At 39.9% G+C, this 18,604-nt stretch overlaps 1 protein-coding gene across 1 annotated transcript in view; it reads left to right on the forward strand.

Moving 5' to 3' along the window:
- The first annotated feature begins 7,372 nt into the window (after positions 1–7,372).
- LOC110062098 (uncharacterized) overlaps positions 7,373–18,604 on the forward strand; it is a 21,701-nt gene continuing 10,469 nt past the window's right edge. Inside the window, exons 1-7 of the mRNA XM_020768960.2 lie at positions 7,373–8,019; positions 11,736–12,018; positions 12,636–12,674; positions 15,372–15,512; positions 16,336–16,424; positions 17,035–17,167; positions 17,287–17,328. Of these exons, the coding sequence (XP_020624619.2) occupies positions 7,900–8,019; positions 11,736–12,018; positions 12,636–12,674; positions 15,372–15,512; positions 16,336–16,424; positions 17,035–17,167; positions 17,287–17,328 (847 nt within the window). The 5' untranslated portion in view covers positions 7,373–7,899. The remainder of the gene's footprint in view (positions 8,020–11,735; positions 12,019–12,635; positions 12,675–15,371; positions 15,513–16,335; positions 16,425–17,034; positions 17,168–17,286; positions 17,329–18,604) is intronic.

Consider the following 18,604-nt stretch of genomic DNA (forward strand, 5'->3'; position numbering starts at 1 on the left):
TTTATTCTGTTGTTTTTCCCGTAACCATGCACCAACCAATAGCGTAGCTCCATCTTTCTGTATATAAACCACACACAACCCACAATTCCTCGATTCGCTCCAACGAAGGGCTAACGCTCGAAACGTCAGCTTTCCAATCTCTTTACGGTGGCCAATTCACATTATCAACCCAGTTGATAAAACCAAATTACATTGTTGAATTGGTCCAATAGAAGTTCGCCAATCAACTGGTGTTACCAGTGCTACTCGTCTTAAAATGTCGTTACCACGTGACCGAAGAGATCTTGTCTGTTACACAACACCCTGCAAGCAGAGCCTTTTCTTTACGGCTAGGTGGAAAACGTGGTGCCGGGGTCCCGGGGTGTGGAAAACGCGGGGTGTGGAAAACGTGGGGTATGGAAACACGGGGTGTGGAAAACACGGGGTCTGGTGGAAAACACGGGGTCTGAGTGAAAAACACGGGGGAAACGTTTTTTCGCCAAAATATGAATTTTCCTCACTAACATGAGGAGTCGAAATTTTGTTATTTTAAAATTGCAATGAAAATCACGGCGTGAAACGCGTTTCTCAAACATTTCGTGAGAAAGAAAACCATCCAAGACCCAACGTACCGTGCAGTGGTTTTCTTTTGCATGGGACGTCTATTTTATTTTTCGCAGTAACCTGCGTGAATTTTTGTTTTACCTTTAAAAAATATATTGATATAATAAAGATTGATTTGCTCAGTATCCTTAACCATGAAAAGCGACAGTTGTCGTATTTACTCGATTAAAAGCCGGTTACCTGTAAGTAAGACCTCAAGAAATGGCAACAAAAATTACCATAGGAAAAAAAGAATAAACGAATAAAATATGCCTGGCCCAACCGGGCCAAATTTGTAACAAAGCTAAAGAGGTTTAAAGGGTTATTAATCGAGAAATACAGTAACCTTGAAATGCCAGGTCCAAAATAAATTCTGGTGTTCCTTTAAATAAAACAGAAGTCGGCCCTTTACTGTAGTTGCTTGCGTTAATATCAGCGCAAATAATCTGCACTCTTACGAATGTGGATTTCGTTTTCGCTGTCTCCTTACACACGAGTTTACATTAACTATCGACTGGGACCTCACTAGCGATTCATAAATGATCAGGCTCCAGGTTTATAATTATACTTCTGTCGTATTGTGCATTGGGGACCGGTCATTATTTATCGCCTGGAGCGGGGGAGGGGGAGGACTTTGGGGGATCATTGGATTTTTAAGATGACAGAAGGGGGATCAGTCATAACTGCGAGCCCAAAAGGGAGGATCACTAAATGTCACATGCCCATACAGACTTGGTGGACGGCTTTTTGGCACTCTAAAAGGTAACTTGGCAGTTTCGGCCAAATACTTGGGATGGTTAGTTGCTGGTATGTCAAGTGACATCAGACCACATCAGTCACGGGGCTCTCAGTAGAACGGCAGGATTCTATCGGTTGTAAAATCGAATGTAGCCACCTGTTCTGGTCATTGAAATTTGTATACATATAACAATAAATTAAGACTTACAGACTGAGACGTTTCATGAAGAAAATAGTATTCTAATTAAAAAGGTGAAACAGCGCTACTTGCTACATCTAATTTTATGACCATAAACAACTCATTTTCCGTGACACTTTCCCCCCCAAAATGCATGGAATCGCATCTTTGGCCACCTAAAATTTCAAAATTTTCTGGGGGAACATACCCTCGGACCCCGCACGCTGGCTCGTCCCTTCGGGCGAATCAGGCCTCACTTTAATTTATGTCGCCTGTTATGCTTTATTCGACGCCTGTGAAAACTACTGTCAGAAACCTGATCAGATATCGCGAATCGAAGACACGGACCAAGAGACTGCACCATGGCGGCTTCGTCAATCTGTAAGTCAGCATCATGATTAGAAATATTACTGTCTTTTGACCGTTAAAAGCACTAAATGTACATGTCGAAAGGTGAATATGCGTGCGAAGACATTGAGGGGGATCATGAAATTTATTGATAGCTATGAGGGGGATACTTCAGTAAAATAACATTTAAATGGGGGATCAGCTAAATGTTACTGTCTTTAGCCGAAATCCCCTGCCATCCCCCAGGCGATAAATAATGACCGGTCGAAAGTGATTATTTGTATAGAAAGGCGTTTTCATGGTGATTCCCTAGTAAAAGAACCCGCCATAGATTTCCGATGAAACTTGGTATGCTGTTGTTACAGGACAAGGAGATACTAAAAACGTAATAAAAAGAGGGGGTCACCGTGCTTGTTTTCACGCCACAATGCTGACAAACACGGTTATTTAGGTGACTTTTGGAATCTCCGTGCGTAACAAATAAGCTCGGTTATTTTTCAATGGAGCGTGTTATATAGGCTCGATTTCCGCCGCTTTCTCGAGTCCGCTCTACGTTCCTCCCCGAGAAGAGACGGCTGGACGCGTGAGCGGCAAAGCATGTCTGTGACGTAACTTCATAATGTAATTCTTGCGGCGCTTCAGGTGACCGGAAATGTCATCTGATGACAATCATAGGCAGGCACACATGACGCCTACGGCTCGTAAAATTTGTGGCGTTTTTTTCACATTATTGTTGCGGAAGGGCTTTACATGCTGTGTTCTATAGAAGAGTTTTTTTTTTTTTTTTTTTTAAAGTAGAGCAGAGCTGTTTGACTATACTGTAGCAACTGTCATGTCAAAGGTCACACATATGTTGGTGTAAATGGTGTTGACACCATGTTTATGTTTTACTTGTTCGGTTTGCTTTGGCTCATTTAAAAATTTAATTTTGTCTGGCTTCGCCAGAGACTGGTGTTGCTTCTCTTCAAGAAGACTAAGGTACACATCAATTTGACTGGGTGTTTTGTTTCTTGAAATCGATGTTTGCGTTTATTCCTCCCTTTGTTTACTTTGTTCGTTATCTCATATTCTGGTACCACATGTTTCAAATATAGATTCTAACGTATAAGTCTGTTGACTATTTTTCGTGTTGTATATGCTACTATGGTTTAGATCAGACAAGATTTCATCAGTTGACGGTATTTGGTTAAATATCCCACTAATGCGATCGCACTTCAAATCGAACAACTCCTTTGCTACTGCGAGAAAGCTAATTTATGCAGCCTGCTCGATTCAGGCAGGCAGATTTCTTATTGGTTGAAATTAACAATGCCAAGTCCACGAGTCCAGCCGTGAGTTCGGGGGAGGAGCGCGGGCTCTTTTCCCGAACAGCGGCTGGTAATCGAGCCTACGTGTTATATCACTCAGACTGACTTTATTTGATTGTTTATTCATCTACGTCCCAGAAAAAATGTCTTTAAATACCCTGCATTTTTTTACCCTTTAAAGGAAACATAATTTGGACATGCGCTGTTGGGCCCGTTGTGTCCTCCTCTGTAGTACTTATTTCATTTGCCAAAAAAAGTGGGGATCACCGTGTTCGTTTAAGAGAAAAGGAGCATTTATTTCGCTATCGAGCTTAGTTTGAAGGAAATCTATTACGTTTTGTACGCGCGCGCGCTGCATGTGCGCGCGCTAATGACGCGAAAATCGTGCGCAGTAGGGAGGCGCAATGCAATACTAAGGAATCACCTTAAGGTAGTAAGCAAAACAATCTTTATTATTTCATTATTTTTTTTTTCAAAGTTATAAAAAAACCACACAAGTTACTAAGAAAAATAACATAGACGCCCCATGCAAAAGAAAACCGCTGCACGGCACGTTGGCTCTTGCATGGTTTTCTTTGTCACGAAATGTTTAATTTGCTTTTTTGATCGAAAAGCGCGTTTCAGGCTGAGAAGCGGAATTGATTTTCATTGCAATTTTAAACTAACAAAATTTCGACTTCTCAGTTTAGTGAGGAAAATTCCTATTTTCTCGAAAAAAGGTTTCCCCCGTGTTTTCCTCTTAGACTAGGCCTTGGCGGATTGTGCTCCTAAAAGTGGCATATTATGCTACCAGCGGTGCTCGAAATTTTGCCAAATTATGCCAAAATTATGCCAGAATTCCCAAATTATGCTCCTGATTTCCGAAATTATGCTAACAAAATGACGTATATTCTATACATATAGGCGCACAATAACGACACCAAATTATTATGTTTTTCCAGGAGCCATAATCAGGGACGGAGACCGTAAGTCTCGGGATTCGCGCGCACCTATGATATGGGACAATTTTTCTATTTTTAGAACAAATTGCGCCATCCTGACGTCATATATCCGCGTGGATTCACGCACATGTCGGGGGCTCTCGCGTGGATGTTGTCACGTTGCCTGATCAAATGGTGAGAGTTGCGAGATTGTCTTGCAGATTTTTCACAGCGGTGGCAGGGAATAAGGCAAGGAATACGAACCAGGGCGCTTATATGTAGTTTCATGCTCTGAGCTAAGGGAAAAGGTGGGTTTTCAGGGTCGAAAACAAGACTTCAATCTCGCGCTGGGAATGAATAATAAGATCTGCTCACGCTAGTCGTAAGCTTACGCGTATGTTTTTGCGTTCAGCTCTGACTTAAGAATATAGCAAGAAAACTCTCTACTCTGGTATCGAGTTAATTTGTGAGTTTCTCAGACAATGCTTAATCATAACAAAACCTGTTTTGATGGTTTCTTATTGTTTCTGTTTGTTTGGTGAGTTTGCAAAAGTTTTTGAAAGGAAAGTCTGACGCGTACAATTAGCTCATTTGCATAGTGCAGCTCGTGCACTTTCAATTCCGAGTCGGTGTTTTCAATTGTCAACAAATCTTGACAAAGATTTCTTTCGTTATCTTTTGTGCTGAGATGCTGTAACAAATTTCACGAACGCAAAAAAGGCTACTAACATCATGTGTGTTTCTTCAACATAAGCATAATGAAGTTTTACACTGCAAAAATGAAAATAGACAAGGAGTTTTGATAACTCGATCAACAAAATCGAAACCGTTATTCCAAGTTGATTAAAGAAAGCGTCATCGTAACTTTGCTGATTATTTTTGCTTTATTCCCATATTTTTAGCCTAGCTTTAAATATGTTCTCAAACATTTATCAATCTTAAACATATTTAAAAACTATAGAGTTATTGTTTGAGTTCGATGTACGCTTTCACACGAAAGTGCGGCGGAAGTACAATTTGTCATGTTTACTGACCGTACAAAACACGCATCGGCGGGCGCTCTCATTCATCGAAAACAGAGAATTTACTGGATTTTTACACGAATAAAACTGAGCAGTATCTATGGACGTAAAATAAAAGTTATTGGCCCTTGATGAAACATCAAGCGTTGCTTACAATTCAAGCGAAACTCAAACTAGCAATTATTTTGTTTCACTTGTCGGTCGCGAGAGACTGACAAATTCCTCGCAAGCGTGTGGCAAGAGGATCTAGGAAACTATGAAGTCCTGAAGCTCTGCTATATCTAAATGTATCCAGCTAGTTTTTTGCTGTGTCATGGAAAAGCTGTTAATCTTCAACATATGTGAAATTTAAATTGTAGTAATGTACAGCTCATGTAAAAGAAGCATCCGTCGGAACACAACTTGTAAGCTTACAGCGGAACATACCTAAATTCGACACTGTCTTACTTCGCTCAAACTGGAGCAGCTTACGACGAAAATACTTAAGCAAAATTCCAACGGACGTAAACGCGTTGAGTTGTGGGGCAAAAACATGAAAAATTTCGGGAATTTCAGACGCCGTTTCCCCCACGCGACATCCGCAAAAATCCTCGCAGCATGTATGCGCGTGTGCCGCAGGCGATGGCGCAATTTGTTCTAAAAATAGAATTATTGTCCCATATCATGGGGACAATCTCAATACCAGAAATGGCGCGCGCTTACGGTCTCCGTTCCCGATTATGGCTCCTGGTTTTTCAAATAACCTGTTGTTGTAAATTTATTTCTGTTTTATGGCAGTTTGTCTCAGCCCCCAGCTGTCCAAATTAGCTGCTTGCATCTCTGAACCGTTTGTAAAATGTCTTCAACGACTTAACGATCACACTTGTATACACTGACTGAACCAAAAGAATATACTACTCTCTTGATTTAAACTAACTCAAACTATAGTGAACTATAACGTTGAAAGTATCAAGCCACGAAGTAAATCAACTTGTCTTGACAGTTCTGAGTTCCTTCAGCACCAATAATTGCTTGAAAAAACATGGATAAGAATAGTATACACAAGTCAACATCAGCGCTTATTGTACTGCAACATTACGCTTGCCTGCTGATCGCTAAATTCGCCAGAATTCGTCAAAAGAGGCCTAGTAACTAAGCATGTCAGAACAAAGTCGATAATACTATTAGCGCAACGAAAACACGCATTGCAAGAACATACTACCTAAATTTAATTTATTGATGTAGAAAATACATCATATTTACTAAATTTTATGAATTTATGCTCCAAAAAGTGCTAAAATTTGCTAATTATGCCGTGGCAGTGCTCGTTTAAAAAATTATGCTTTTTTGCTCCAATTATGCCAAACATTATGCTAGCTAGGAGCCATAATGGCTCCTGTGCTAGCACAATCCGCCAAGGGCTATCTTAGACCCCGTGTTTTCCACGTATACCCTGAGTTTTCCACCAGAGCCCGCGTTTCCCACTTAAACCCCGTGTTTTCCACCAGACCCCGCGTTTTCCACACCCCGGAACCCCCTACCCCGTGCCCCGAGACCCCGGCCCCGCGTTTTCCACCTAGCCTTTTCTTACGGTACAAATGCTTTCTACCGAGAAAAGGCTTCCTCTTTTTCCTTCTCCTATCCGCTCAAAAAAGGGATAAAAGAGGCTCTGATTGCAGGGTGGTTACACAAGAAATCTGGGAACGAAAAGTGGAGTTAATTATTTCCGTCTCACGACTTTTGATGATGGCTCCCAGCAAGTACATCGATGCGATTTAACAAATTGACGTCAGTTTTTCATGCGTTTGTCCTGTTAGTGACAAAGAATTTGGTCAACGTTGCTGTGGATAGCCGAGTGGCTAGTGGATCCGCAGACTACTTTGACAATGTTATGACGAAATTCATTGTCAGTGACAGAAGCGTGAAAAACTGACGTCAACATGTCTTTTACAACAACAAATTGTCCGCTCTCGCTCATTGCATAAATTATAAAATCATGTGTCTGTTGACAATGAAAATTAGTCAATGAAGGAGCGAGAATTTCTGCAACTATTGTAAAACGTGTATTTCTGTTGAAAATGCTCCCCTTCCCGGCGTTCCCAGTGCGCTTTTTTTGCTCCCCTGCTCCAGCCTCTCAAAGTGGTGATGAAAAATTTTTGATGTTTTTGCAGATTGAAATGTTAATGTTTTCAAGCTTTTCAACAGATGCTAATAATATATCATAAGTTTATTACCTAATATACTTTTTGATGTTTTATTTTTCCAAGGCCCTGCGGCAACATCAGATTGAAATTGAAGAGATAAGTACGCCTCCGTTGTGGGCATCTTGTGATCTATGCTTTTGTCACTTTTAAACCGGAAAAATCATGACGAACCTTATTAATTACTTTATTCTAGATTGCGCTTATTATGATTACTTATCTTTTTTTCTTTTTTTATGCCACTTCCAGTGAAAATGAAGCTTATTCTGTTTATTACTAAACTTTAACTGTGTCATTTAACGCCTTTTGCTTTTTAGGAACTAAGCTTGGAGACTTATAAGCTTAAGTTTAAATAAGCCATTCGACTTATCCAGATGTAAGCGTGCTAAACGCTTCTTTAATTCTGAGAAAGAGGAATTCAGCGAACCTGTAAACATTCATTTCATTGTTATGTAAATAACTCGCTGGTGACGTTATTCGGCTGTTAGTTGTTCCTGTACCGCCCACAACTTTTTATATTAGCCTGATGGAGGTTAGCATGTTAATGCCGTCAGGTTGTCTCGCTTGAATTGATGTTCAAGCTTCCGTCGCGCGAAAGCCACCATCGTCATCAAGTTAGTTGCAATGTTAATCGCGAAACGACATCGTTTGACTGCTGTTGGATTATTCGTCCTTGTTGTTCTAACTCTGGAGTGGAAAGCAGAAAGTCACAGGCCAGCTGACAAGAGGTTGCGGCGTAACGTGGTAAGTTATAACCTCGCCATGCACATGCGATATTAATAACGCATGACTCTATTGAGGAAATAATAAACTTGGCTGTGCTTGCAGCAGTAATTTGCTTCAACCAGCACGATTTCATGATTTGCCAATATTATAATTTAACTTAAATTCGTAATTAATACTCTGCAGTCAGTTTTGCACTTTCGGTTTCGAATTTTGCGAAAGAATGTGATAGTGAACGAAGTCCGATATTGGTCAATATGCTTCTGACGGTTACAAACATCAAAACATCTTTAAAGGGTTTACACCTCTAATATCAGCGATGGTGGAAACTAATTTTAAGCATAATGTCTGTTTTCTGCGACAACGGGATTGTTGAACAAACTGCGAATCGCAAAATACAGTAAGCTTAAGCTTCATAAAGCTAAAGCAGTTTTTAGTGATATTTACGTAGTGTCCTCAGTGGTTGACCTTCAAAGCCGATATCGTAGCTTTCAAGCTCTGCGGCCGGTCACGCAATTGATCTACCACGAAGAACTGACGTCTGCTTGGCAGATCAAGCCCCTACTTCTGGTCACTGGCTGTTAGCCAACTTCCTTTCTTGCTTCTGGAAACCGTGACTTTGACAAAGTCCCAAGGTGAAGGGGGGGGGGGGGAGGGGAGGGGAGGGTATCGATTTTGGGCATTTTGGTGTTAAATAGGGTATGGTCTTAGCACTCTAGTCTCGAATTGGGTATGTTTCTTAGAAGAAGCTACTTTTTCATCATTATCAATAAGACTGTCAACAAAAGTCCTTCATAACTTATGTTTAGGGCAACTGTGCCAGCCGCATCAATCATAAATAGGGTATCAAATTTTTGGCCAGATTATAAATAGGGTGAGGGTTTTGGGAAGAGGACTGCACACCCTTACCCAACTTTTCTGGGAGTACTCCCTCCCTGGAGGGGGGGGGGGGGGGGGACAAAGTGTTAATTTTGTACCATTTCATACAAGGGATACAATTATACTACCAGGAACGCCCACAGTCCAGATTGTATTTGTAGAAAATAACCGCCTAGCTGCATGCAGTAAATCCCCCACATACCAAGCTCGGTCAAGATCTGTGTGCTTAGGCTCTGCCATTTGTTTTTGATGATATACACCACGCTTCATTCTCAGGGTTCCATTAATGATGCCACCAAAGAGAATTTACATTAATTTTTGATAATCAAAATACAATTGAATCACCCCTGGGGAAATGGGAGGTGGCCCCTTAATAGGGCTTGGCTGCTTACTAGAAGTTCGTCAGGAATTAGCACAAGGCTCCGTAGAAACCTTAAGTTTTCAAATACCAACACGCAATTTTGGACAAGTGTTACTAAATAAATTTGCAAGCCAGCTAGGAGTGCGAGCCAGCAGCCTCCCATATTTAGGTAGTAGAGGGCTAGTTTCATGAAGTAGATGACTGACACCAATTCAAGTGCTGAAAAGAAAAACCTCTAGGGAGGTCCTGGGGAATGCTCCCACTGAAAATTTTTAAATTGGGAGGCTCTGAAATGCTGTTTTACACATTCTCTTGGAGATACTTCCTGAAAAAAAAAATCAATTTTAAAAAAGTTGAAAATATGCCAAGAATATTAAGGAATTGCACAGACATTTTTCAATTTTCATCCTACAGCACTACAGCACCACAGCGTAATTTAAAAATGTACACCACACCCTGACCCCATGCCACCTCTCTAGTCTTTAAGCCTTGACTGTCCTGAGATAAAGACAGTCAGGGTTCAATCACATTCCAAAAAGACCTGTGTTTCCCTATATTACATTTTACAGCTTACACAGTCACATATTATTTCACAAGAAGTAGGCGGCTTGGAAATCAAAGTAGCTGCTTTCATAGCTGGCACTTAATGAGAATCCTTCTACCTCCTAAAAAGGCTAATCACAATCTATTTACTAAGCTGACTTAGACTAAATGGAGTGCTAGTTAGGTTTATAGGGAGTGTTATTTGGGCTAATTACCAGCAAGTGAGCCATGTAAGCTGGTAATCCCTAGTGGCTCTTAAAGGTTAACTGCAAGCTAACTAAGGAATTTTTTTAGCTGGGGGGGGGGGGGGGGGGTGAGGCTTAATTTAAGCTAACCAGACTGTTATTTAGGTTAATTCGAATGGCTTGCATGACTCGCTGACACACACTTTGTGCAGACCCTTGGTCTCAACATAGAATCAAGTTTCTGTCAGTGGTCACTTTCTATTTAGAGCTGTGCATGTATTAAATTTTGAGTGGCTGCTTATAGGGGTGAAAGGACAATAGGAAACCCTCATCAGGATGATTAAAAGGTGGTAGCAGCTGCTAAATAGAAGTGCCAGTTAATAGGGATTTTATTTACCATATTTTACTGACAACAATTTTAGGACTTTAAGAACTCAGGCTACTTAACGGGGGGTAGCAGGTTAACAAGTGGCCATTTATTAGACCGTATGACTCTTAAGTGGGGGATTTTACTTTCCATTATTGGGAAGCTAGTTTTCCTTTTCAGAAGCTAATAATTGGAGCATTAGCTCTTTGTGTTTATGGCTGAATTGTCAACTTTGTAAACTTGCTATACTGGTTGTTTTACCTTTATCAACTTCAAGTTAATAAATACGTACTCTATGGTGTACATGTCAGTGGCGGATATAGGGGAGGGGCCTGGGGGGCCCAGGCCACACCTAATTTTGAGTGAAAAAATAAGAAATGAGTGAAGGAAGAAATGCCGGCAGGGCAAGTAAAACAAACCCAGCCCCCCCCCCCCCCCTCTTAGGTCAAAGTCTGGATCTGCCACTGCATGTAGGTACACGTTAACCTTTCCTTGTGATTTACACCTCCATAATATGGACACCTCGATATTTAGGGAAAGTTAACTTGGTTCTGAAGATTCCAATACAATCTTTACCTCTTACAATATATGGACCCTTACTTTATGAAGACACCGTAGCCTGCTCCTATGGTGTCTGTATTAAAGAGATTTGTACACGGGGTGGGGAGTATCCCTTATATGGGCTATATAAGTATGTGCAGCCCCAAAGGGTATGGATTTTAGCCGTTTTAAAGCTTAAGAATGCAAGATGAGCTAAGCAATGAGTTGAAGGTATGGTTTAATTTGAAATCCAAGCCTACTTGATTTGAGTTCGTCCTCGGATCACCATATTGGCTGTGATGGCAAGTAATATTTATGTGTGGGGTGGGGGAAAGTAAAAATTTGAACTAACTGGTCCACTCAGAGAACGTGGATTTCAGAATTGTTTCTCTGGTCTGTACAGAATCCTTCAAAGATTTCTCCACACTGTTCAAGTGAAGAAGTGGACAGAGAATTTGCTTGTAATGCAATGACATATTACAACTGTTGTGCAAACTCGCAAAGCCTGCACTGGTGTCTTATGGTAAAATTGGCCCATTGTTCCATGATTGTCCACAAGACTGAACATTCATGATAAAAACCAGTACTTTTCAGTGAATGCTGCATTCAAATGCCACCTCAGGCTATGGGTGGCCACGTAGTTGCCTTGCATCTAATTACATTGTTCAGACTAGCTTATGCGTATAAGTGTTTGTCAGTGATTAACATCTTCAGTTGGTGGTGTCTACAAAACAAAGACACGGAAGACCAAAAACGAAAGACTTGATTAATTTTAGGCTTTTGAACTACTAGTACCCTGTAAATGTACACAGTCATATAATATTCTCTTTTGTAGGTACGTTAATTTGTCATTGTTGTTTAGGCAAAACCTGCTGAACCCGAGCTTGTGAGTGCCGTAGCTGGAAAACCTAAGAAGATTGTTTATAAAGCAAGTAATGATGTCCTTGCCATGAATGCTGAAAAGTTTGGACAGTGGACAAAGAATAAGAACCGTGTAGTACAGACAGATTACTTTGTTATTGGAGGAAAAAGAGAGAAAAAAAGATTTTGGTTGAAGATAAAGAGTGTGCACACCCGTGACAAGGGGCTGTATTCATTCAGGATCAATGATACTGTTGTTGGACAGTGGCAGCTGCGAGTGAAAGGTAACTGTAAAGGTTTATTAAATAATTATGTAAGTCGGTCAGTTGGTCAGTCAGTAAGAAAGGTCTTTATTTGATAAGGGTAACACTTGACAGTACAAATGATTGACTGGTGACCTTGTGGCCCCCTACCTATAAATTAACAAAATATAAAAAAATCTATTTAACAATAAATTATTCTATGATCACACGTTGGATATGAGTTGGCTATAATCATCTCATATCCAACAAGTGCAAGGGGATTAATTTTTTAATTAAAAATGCCCCCAAAATACAGAAAACTAAAATAAAATAAAAGCAATTCATTTCCTTTGTTTTGTTGTAATATTTTGTGACAAAGGTCCAGTTGGGGATTAAATCTGTTACATTGCAAGCATTCCGTTATTGTGTTTGTCGATCAATCACATCTTTTGTTTGGGTTCTAGTATTGTTAAATTTATGTTTGCCACAAATTTCAGGGTGGTCCATTTAAGGTAGTCCATGGATAGTCCATTCAAGAAGTCCATGGACCAGGTCCATCGGGGCTGGGTAGTCCATGGACTAGGGGTCAGCAAAATGTACCAACCCCTTAAAAGTGCACTGCGCTGGTGTTAATGATTCTGTCCTATTTTTGTATTTAGAAATGTCTGAGTCTTGTGGAGGGCCTGTTGAAGAGCCAGGTGAGTGTCTAATGAGTGAGGAAGTGAGGAAACTGATTGTATGCATGAATAATTAATAAGCAAATTATGCATATCAACACATTTTCCCTGGACAGCCAAACAAATGTGATGAACAGCAAAGGTGTCTTGAACTCAAAGACCCCTAAGACCCTGTAAAACCCCAAAACTTAAAAACAAAGACCGCCTATTTTTTTACATATTTTTAGGGGGTACTCCTCTCCCCAGTACCCCCCAAAATTGACCCCCCTCGAAAAATCACCTTTTGCTGAGGGAGGGAGGAGTCCATTCTTGTAATTTTTCATCTGTACAATAATCGGAACAGTTTGAATTAAAAGTTTAAGTCTTCTGATCTGTTTGTACTCTCTCTTCTTCTTGTCACTTCTCCCCAAAATTGTCTTTTTCTGAGGGGAAGGGATGGAGTTCTAAAATAGGTACCACCCTCCACTCTTTATCTCCCATGGAGAGCACAAGGTTGACAAACTGTCACCTGCACTGTATTCCCCCTCACCCCAGTACTCTCTCCTTTTTCTTTCCACCTGACCTAAAGAACTTGTCTTACGCAAGAGGAGGTGGGGAGGGAGGGGGGGGGGGGGGGGAGGGAGAGGAAATTTGAAAATGGATCATCTTGGATTTTACAGCGTGTTCAAAGTTAACTGAAACAGTAAAATACTCTGCTTTACAAGGCAAAATTTGTGAAAAAGCTCACTCGAATCAACTAATTTAATTTAGTTCACGGCTGTGACTTGCAACTTTACACAGACATTGTGAGACCATGAGACTTTGTGAGGAGGAGTAGCCTGGCATAAAACTTTTTGTAACTGGTGCCAGTGCTGTGCGTCACCATAAGGTAAACTCTGCATACGAGCCAAGTGGCCCACCAGGCCAGAGCTTATTCTGGTTTCTGTAGTATGAAGCGACTAGGAGTATTTCTACTCCCCCTTGGATGGGATGCTAGTCCATCGCAGGGTTACCCCCAGCATTAAGTTCATCGGTGGCCATTTATACACCTGGGTGGAGGGAGGCACTATGAGAGTAAAGTGTCTTGCCCAAGAACACAACACAATGTCCCCAGCCAGGGCTTGAACCCGGACCGCTCGATCCGGAGACAACCATACATGACTGAAAGTATACAGGAAAGCAGATCCTGCCTAAGCTGTTGGGCAGAATAAATCATAGATCGCTCCCCGAGAAAGTATGTCACAGTACACGTCTGTTTAACTTTTATTAATCCCATGACACCTAGCTTGCATCGATCTCACCTGTACTTCCTAACTTTTGGTTATTACTAGTTTGTAGATTAGTCAAATTGGATCTTTGTGCATTTTTGATCCATAAATATTTCCAGAAAATCGGGAAATTAAGTTCCCATGAAAATAAGTCACAATAAGGTAACTGAATCACACTCAACTGCACACAAAACCAGAAGCTTTTACATTTTCGCGAAATACTTTTTAATACCTTGTGCATGGTTTCGTCAATATTGGTGAAAAAAGTTCAACACCAGACAAGGGTAAATTATCTTGCTCTCATGCTCATGGTTTAGCTTTTCCAATCATGCAGTGCCATTGACAAAGAAAAAATTACAAGAATGGCCTCCTCTCTCCCCCCCTGATTTTTCCAGGAGTACTGGAGGAGAGGAGTAGTCCCAAAAATGGGGGTCTTTGTTTTCAAGTTTTGGGTTCTTAATGGGTCTGGGGGTCTTAGAGGTCTTTGGGGTCTTAGGGGTCTTAGATGATCTTTGTTTCAAGACACCTGAACAACAATCATGTCTAAATCAGTCGCAAAGTCACACAACTTAAAAATATGCCTGGAAGTACATTAAAACCATCAATGCTTATGACGCTTGACAGATATTCCACTGCTACGGATTGATATTCCTTCAACACTTGACCAATATTCCACTGATACTTAGTGAATATTGATCCATCAACTCTTGACCAAATATTTACCAACTACTGGCCGACTATCAGTTGACATATCGAGTGATACTTTAACAATAGTTCCATTTGGCTCAAAAATATGCTAGGATATTTGTCCACGGGCACTATCTATGTTCCAAGCGGCAAACAGTTTTCCATAGGCGTTAGTTTGAGGAAAACTGTGAGCTTTGAGGAACAGATTATGTCTAAGGAAAAATATCCAAGCATATTTTCATGCCAAATGGGGTCTATTGGTCTATTGTGTTTATTGTCCTTCAATTATTTTTCACAACAGGCGCAGTTTTGAAAATTGGAGAATTAATCACTTGGATGTTCCCCAGTTTTAGCTGGGGCATATTCAGTCATGTGACATGTTTAGACCAATCGCACGCATGCAAAAATATTTGATGAATTATAACAACTGATATTTGGTCAATGTTTCAACTGATACAAAATTAAATTAAATGTACATAAGACAACAGTAACCATAGTTACCTGTCCAAAGGGCAAGGTGGAATTGAAGTTGTTTTCGAGCCCTGAAAACTCACACTTTTATGTTAGATTATGCTTGACTCCTTTTCCACAGCTTTTGCTGTTGCCTGTGAAGAAGTAGTTTGAAGTGATTCAATTCCCAGGCTTTAAGGGTTGTAACCAAAATATTTTAAGTCACCATGCTGAGAGAAAGTATATTCTGCAGCAATAGTTACTTGTAGACTCAAAGGGGTCAGTTTCTAACAAATTAAGTGTTAACCATGTGCCATCATTTTGTTATTTTCAGCATCAGCATGTGTGAAATTTAGTAAGATTTCATATCCAAACTGCCGTTCATTTCCTGGACCACCACTAAATGTGAACGTTTCTAGTCATCTATTCAAGCGAAAGCCCATAGTACAAGTTGTGTGGAATCCACCAAACAATGGTTAGTGCCAAATACTTCCATTTCATTTTTTTATGTTCAGTAGATGTTGCTTTTTAAAGTTAGCAATCGGCTGTCAAAAGTGACTGCATGCAAAAAGTATGGTTTAGCTTGTCTTCACTTATGCTTTAATTGAGATTATGTATAAATTTATAAATGAGTTTCGACTTTAAAAGCGTAATCCAGAACCAATTAAAGTATATCATACATGTAGAGATTTTGCTGACTGTTCTAGTCTTTAGCTGTCACTGTCTTTCCTGTTCTTTTGACAACCCCTGGCCAGTTTTCTTCTGTGTCATTTTGAGTTTTCCTTGCACCCTATAACTGCCCCTCCCTCTCCAAGGATGGCTATACAATAGGGTTCCATGTATTGGGGAAGCGAAATGACTAACGGTTGTGACAAATAATTAGTCTAGACTAGGAGTTGATGCTTGATTCTGAGAGAATTGCATGTAAATGGAAATACAGAGTTAACAACAACTATTAATCAAGAATCTGATATTGATATAGTGATGTTGTAGCTTCTAGAAAATGTTGAGTCTGGGATAGTGCAAGGAATTTTCATATCTTGTCTAGAACAGGATCATAAAATGCAGTTGAACTTGGTCTTAAAATGACTAATGGTTTCAGAGTCCCAACAGGACACCCCCACCCAACAATTCACACAGTACCCCCTTTCTCTGTACTAAAACCAAATGCCCTTGAATGGTAGTTATAATTACAAGCAATTTGTCCATGCCAGCTCCAGCAACATTTTGTGGCTGTTGAATGTTCAAGGCAGCAGTGTTTAGTGTGTAATAGTTTACTCAAAGTTGGTGTTTTTTAGGATTCAGTGATTTGTGGGGCTATCAAGTGTACATTGCTGGAAAAGATAATCACGCTGGTCACTATGACTGTCATCAGATAAACCGCAAGGTACATTTTCTATTTGTGTGTGCGCACACTGTACAGGTACATAATTTTCGTCAGTTGTCCCTGAACAAAATTAATTCAGTAATTTCCACTGATCGTATCATGGATCATTCGTGTGACAGTTTTGCTTCATTTTATGTACTCTGACTAATGTTTAGAATGATGTACTAGAAATCTAACTAGATATAAAATGCCATGACAATTGTCTTTGTTCACTCTTGTCTAAGAGGGGTTTTAAAGCTATTGTCATGATTCAGTTTATAATTAGTGTACTCCATTCAGTAAGTGCCTCAAATTCTATTAAACATGCTGAACATGCATGCAGTCTTCAGATAAGTGTACATCCATCTTCTAATATTACTTGCTTCCAATATAATCTCTCAGGGCTACCAAAAGCTGACAATTCTCATTTGTCATTTTAGAAACGAGTGTCATCTCGTAGTTGCGTATGGGACCGATGCTTGGGACACAACAAAATATGAGAAGTCATACGTCCCATGTAACATTCCTACAAGCGACTGCAAGATGAGATTTCTTCTCATTTCACCAGTGGCTAATGGGTGTTACCCATTTCATGTAAACTTACTTGTGTGAAATATTCTCTTTAATTTAGAATGAAAGGTTGTACTGGATATTTAAAGACTACATTAAATATGGAGCAACATATCAAATCACGGTGCAGAGTATGCCAGCAAATTATCAGTCTGATGACAAAAACGAAGTGGTTAAGAATGTTAAAGTTCCAGGTAATCACGCACTAATGTTAATAATCGTTTTCAAGACTGTGATACTTTTTTTAACCAGAGAATACCTGACTGCAGACTCTGCTGCAAGAACAAATAATAAATGAATGCTTTGGTTGCAGAGAAATGCCTGTTTCAGGAGTACACAAATTCTGCCCAGTGCTGTAAGTTTTTTTCACTTTTCTATTCAAGTCTATTCTATTAAATGTGAGTGAAATTTAGTTGAGATTGGCTGATTTCTGTAATTCCTTGACATTCCCTAGCTTGAGGACATTTGCGCCCAATTGTTACTGTGCATCCTTTCTGAGCACGAAATTCATGTCGCAAAGTCGTGCGGCCATGTCACACATTAAGACTGCGCACAAGTATAGGGCTTGGCAGCTACTTCATTAGGAACGACATCAGCTCCAAGACTTTACTTAATATACTTAGTTGTGCTGAACTGAGTGTTAATATACTTAGTTGTGTTGAACTGAGTATGTTTAAACTGATCTAAATTTTACTAATGTAGCTTTTTATAGCTGATAGCTGTAAGCTAATTAACATCGTCTTAAAATAAGGAAAACCTCTAAAAACGGACGGTCTTCAAAGCGCCTCATCACAAAAATGCGCACAGTGGCCCCCAATTTTTTTGGCTTTTTGGCAAAGGTCGATCTTTACCTTACTTCATGGTAAGTTTTCTGTCTGTGGAAATATTTTGGGCGCAAACGTCCTTAACTTTCAGGAGTGATCAAACTTAATTTAGTTTACAATATGAAATCCATTGCAAAACAGATCTGAGATATAGAGGATATTACAGGGTGGCGAGAAGATATGAATTTTATGTTCTTGCCACTCGAACATAAAATTCATATCTTCGAGCCAACGTGTAATGTTTTTTTTATTATATGGAGAAACCAATTCAACAAAAGCAAAAGGCGGGAATCGTGCCGTCATTGAACGATACGACACTCACAAAGGTGACATACGGAAAATACGCCACTCGGGTCCCGGATGAAGTGGCGTATGGAATCTACGAGTGGTTTAGTTCCCAGTAAAACACTCTTCTCCATATAATAAAATAAGTTATGAAACCGAGCTAAATGTAGAGTGCGTAGGATTGTAAGGTGGTAATTAATTAATTACATACAGTATACCAAACTCCCATTGGCCGCACAAACTTGGGACATCCTGCATATTCACAGTCATGGTAGCGTTAAATTAATTTGTATTTTGGATAATTAAAGTACATCTTGATCCGCACCTAGTTTTATTGTCAAAGCTGACTTTGACAATATTACTTTCTACAAGTGTAGTCTTTACTGACGGCTAGTGACGTAATGTGCTTACCATGAGATCACTGTACTAAGCAAATTAATATTGATATGGTTGATTCCTAAACTCTCCTAATAGTTTAGACATTTAAAATTTTGGAATGCATTTACAAGTGGTAAGGAGACT

The sequence above is a fragment of the Orbicella faveolata genome, unplaced genomic scaffold (assembly GCF_042242905.1).
Source record: "Orbicella faveolata isolate gen_17 unplaced genomic scaffold, um_ofav_v1 contig_35, whole genome shotgun sequence".
NCBI lineage: Eukaryota > Metazoa > Cnidaria > Anthozoa > Scleractinia > Merulinidae > Orbicella > Orbicella faveolata.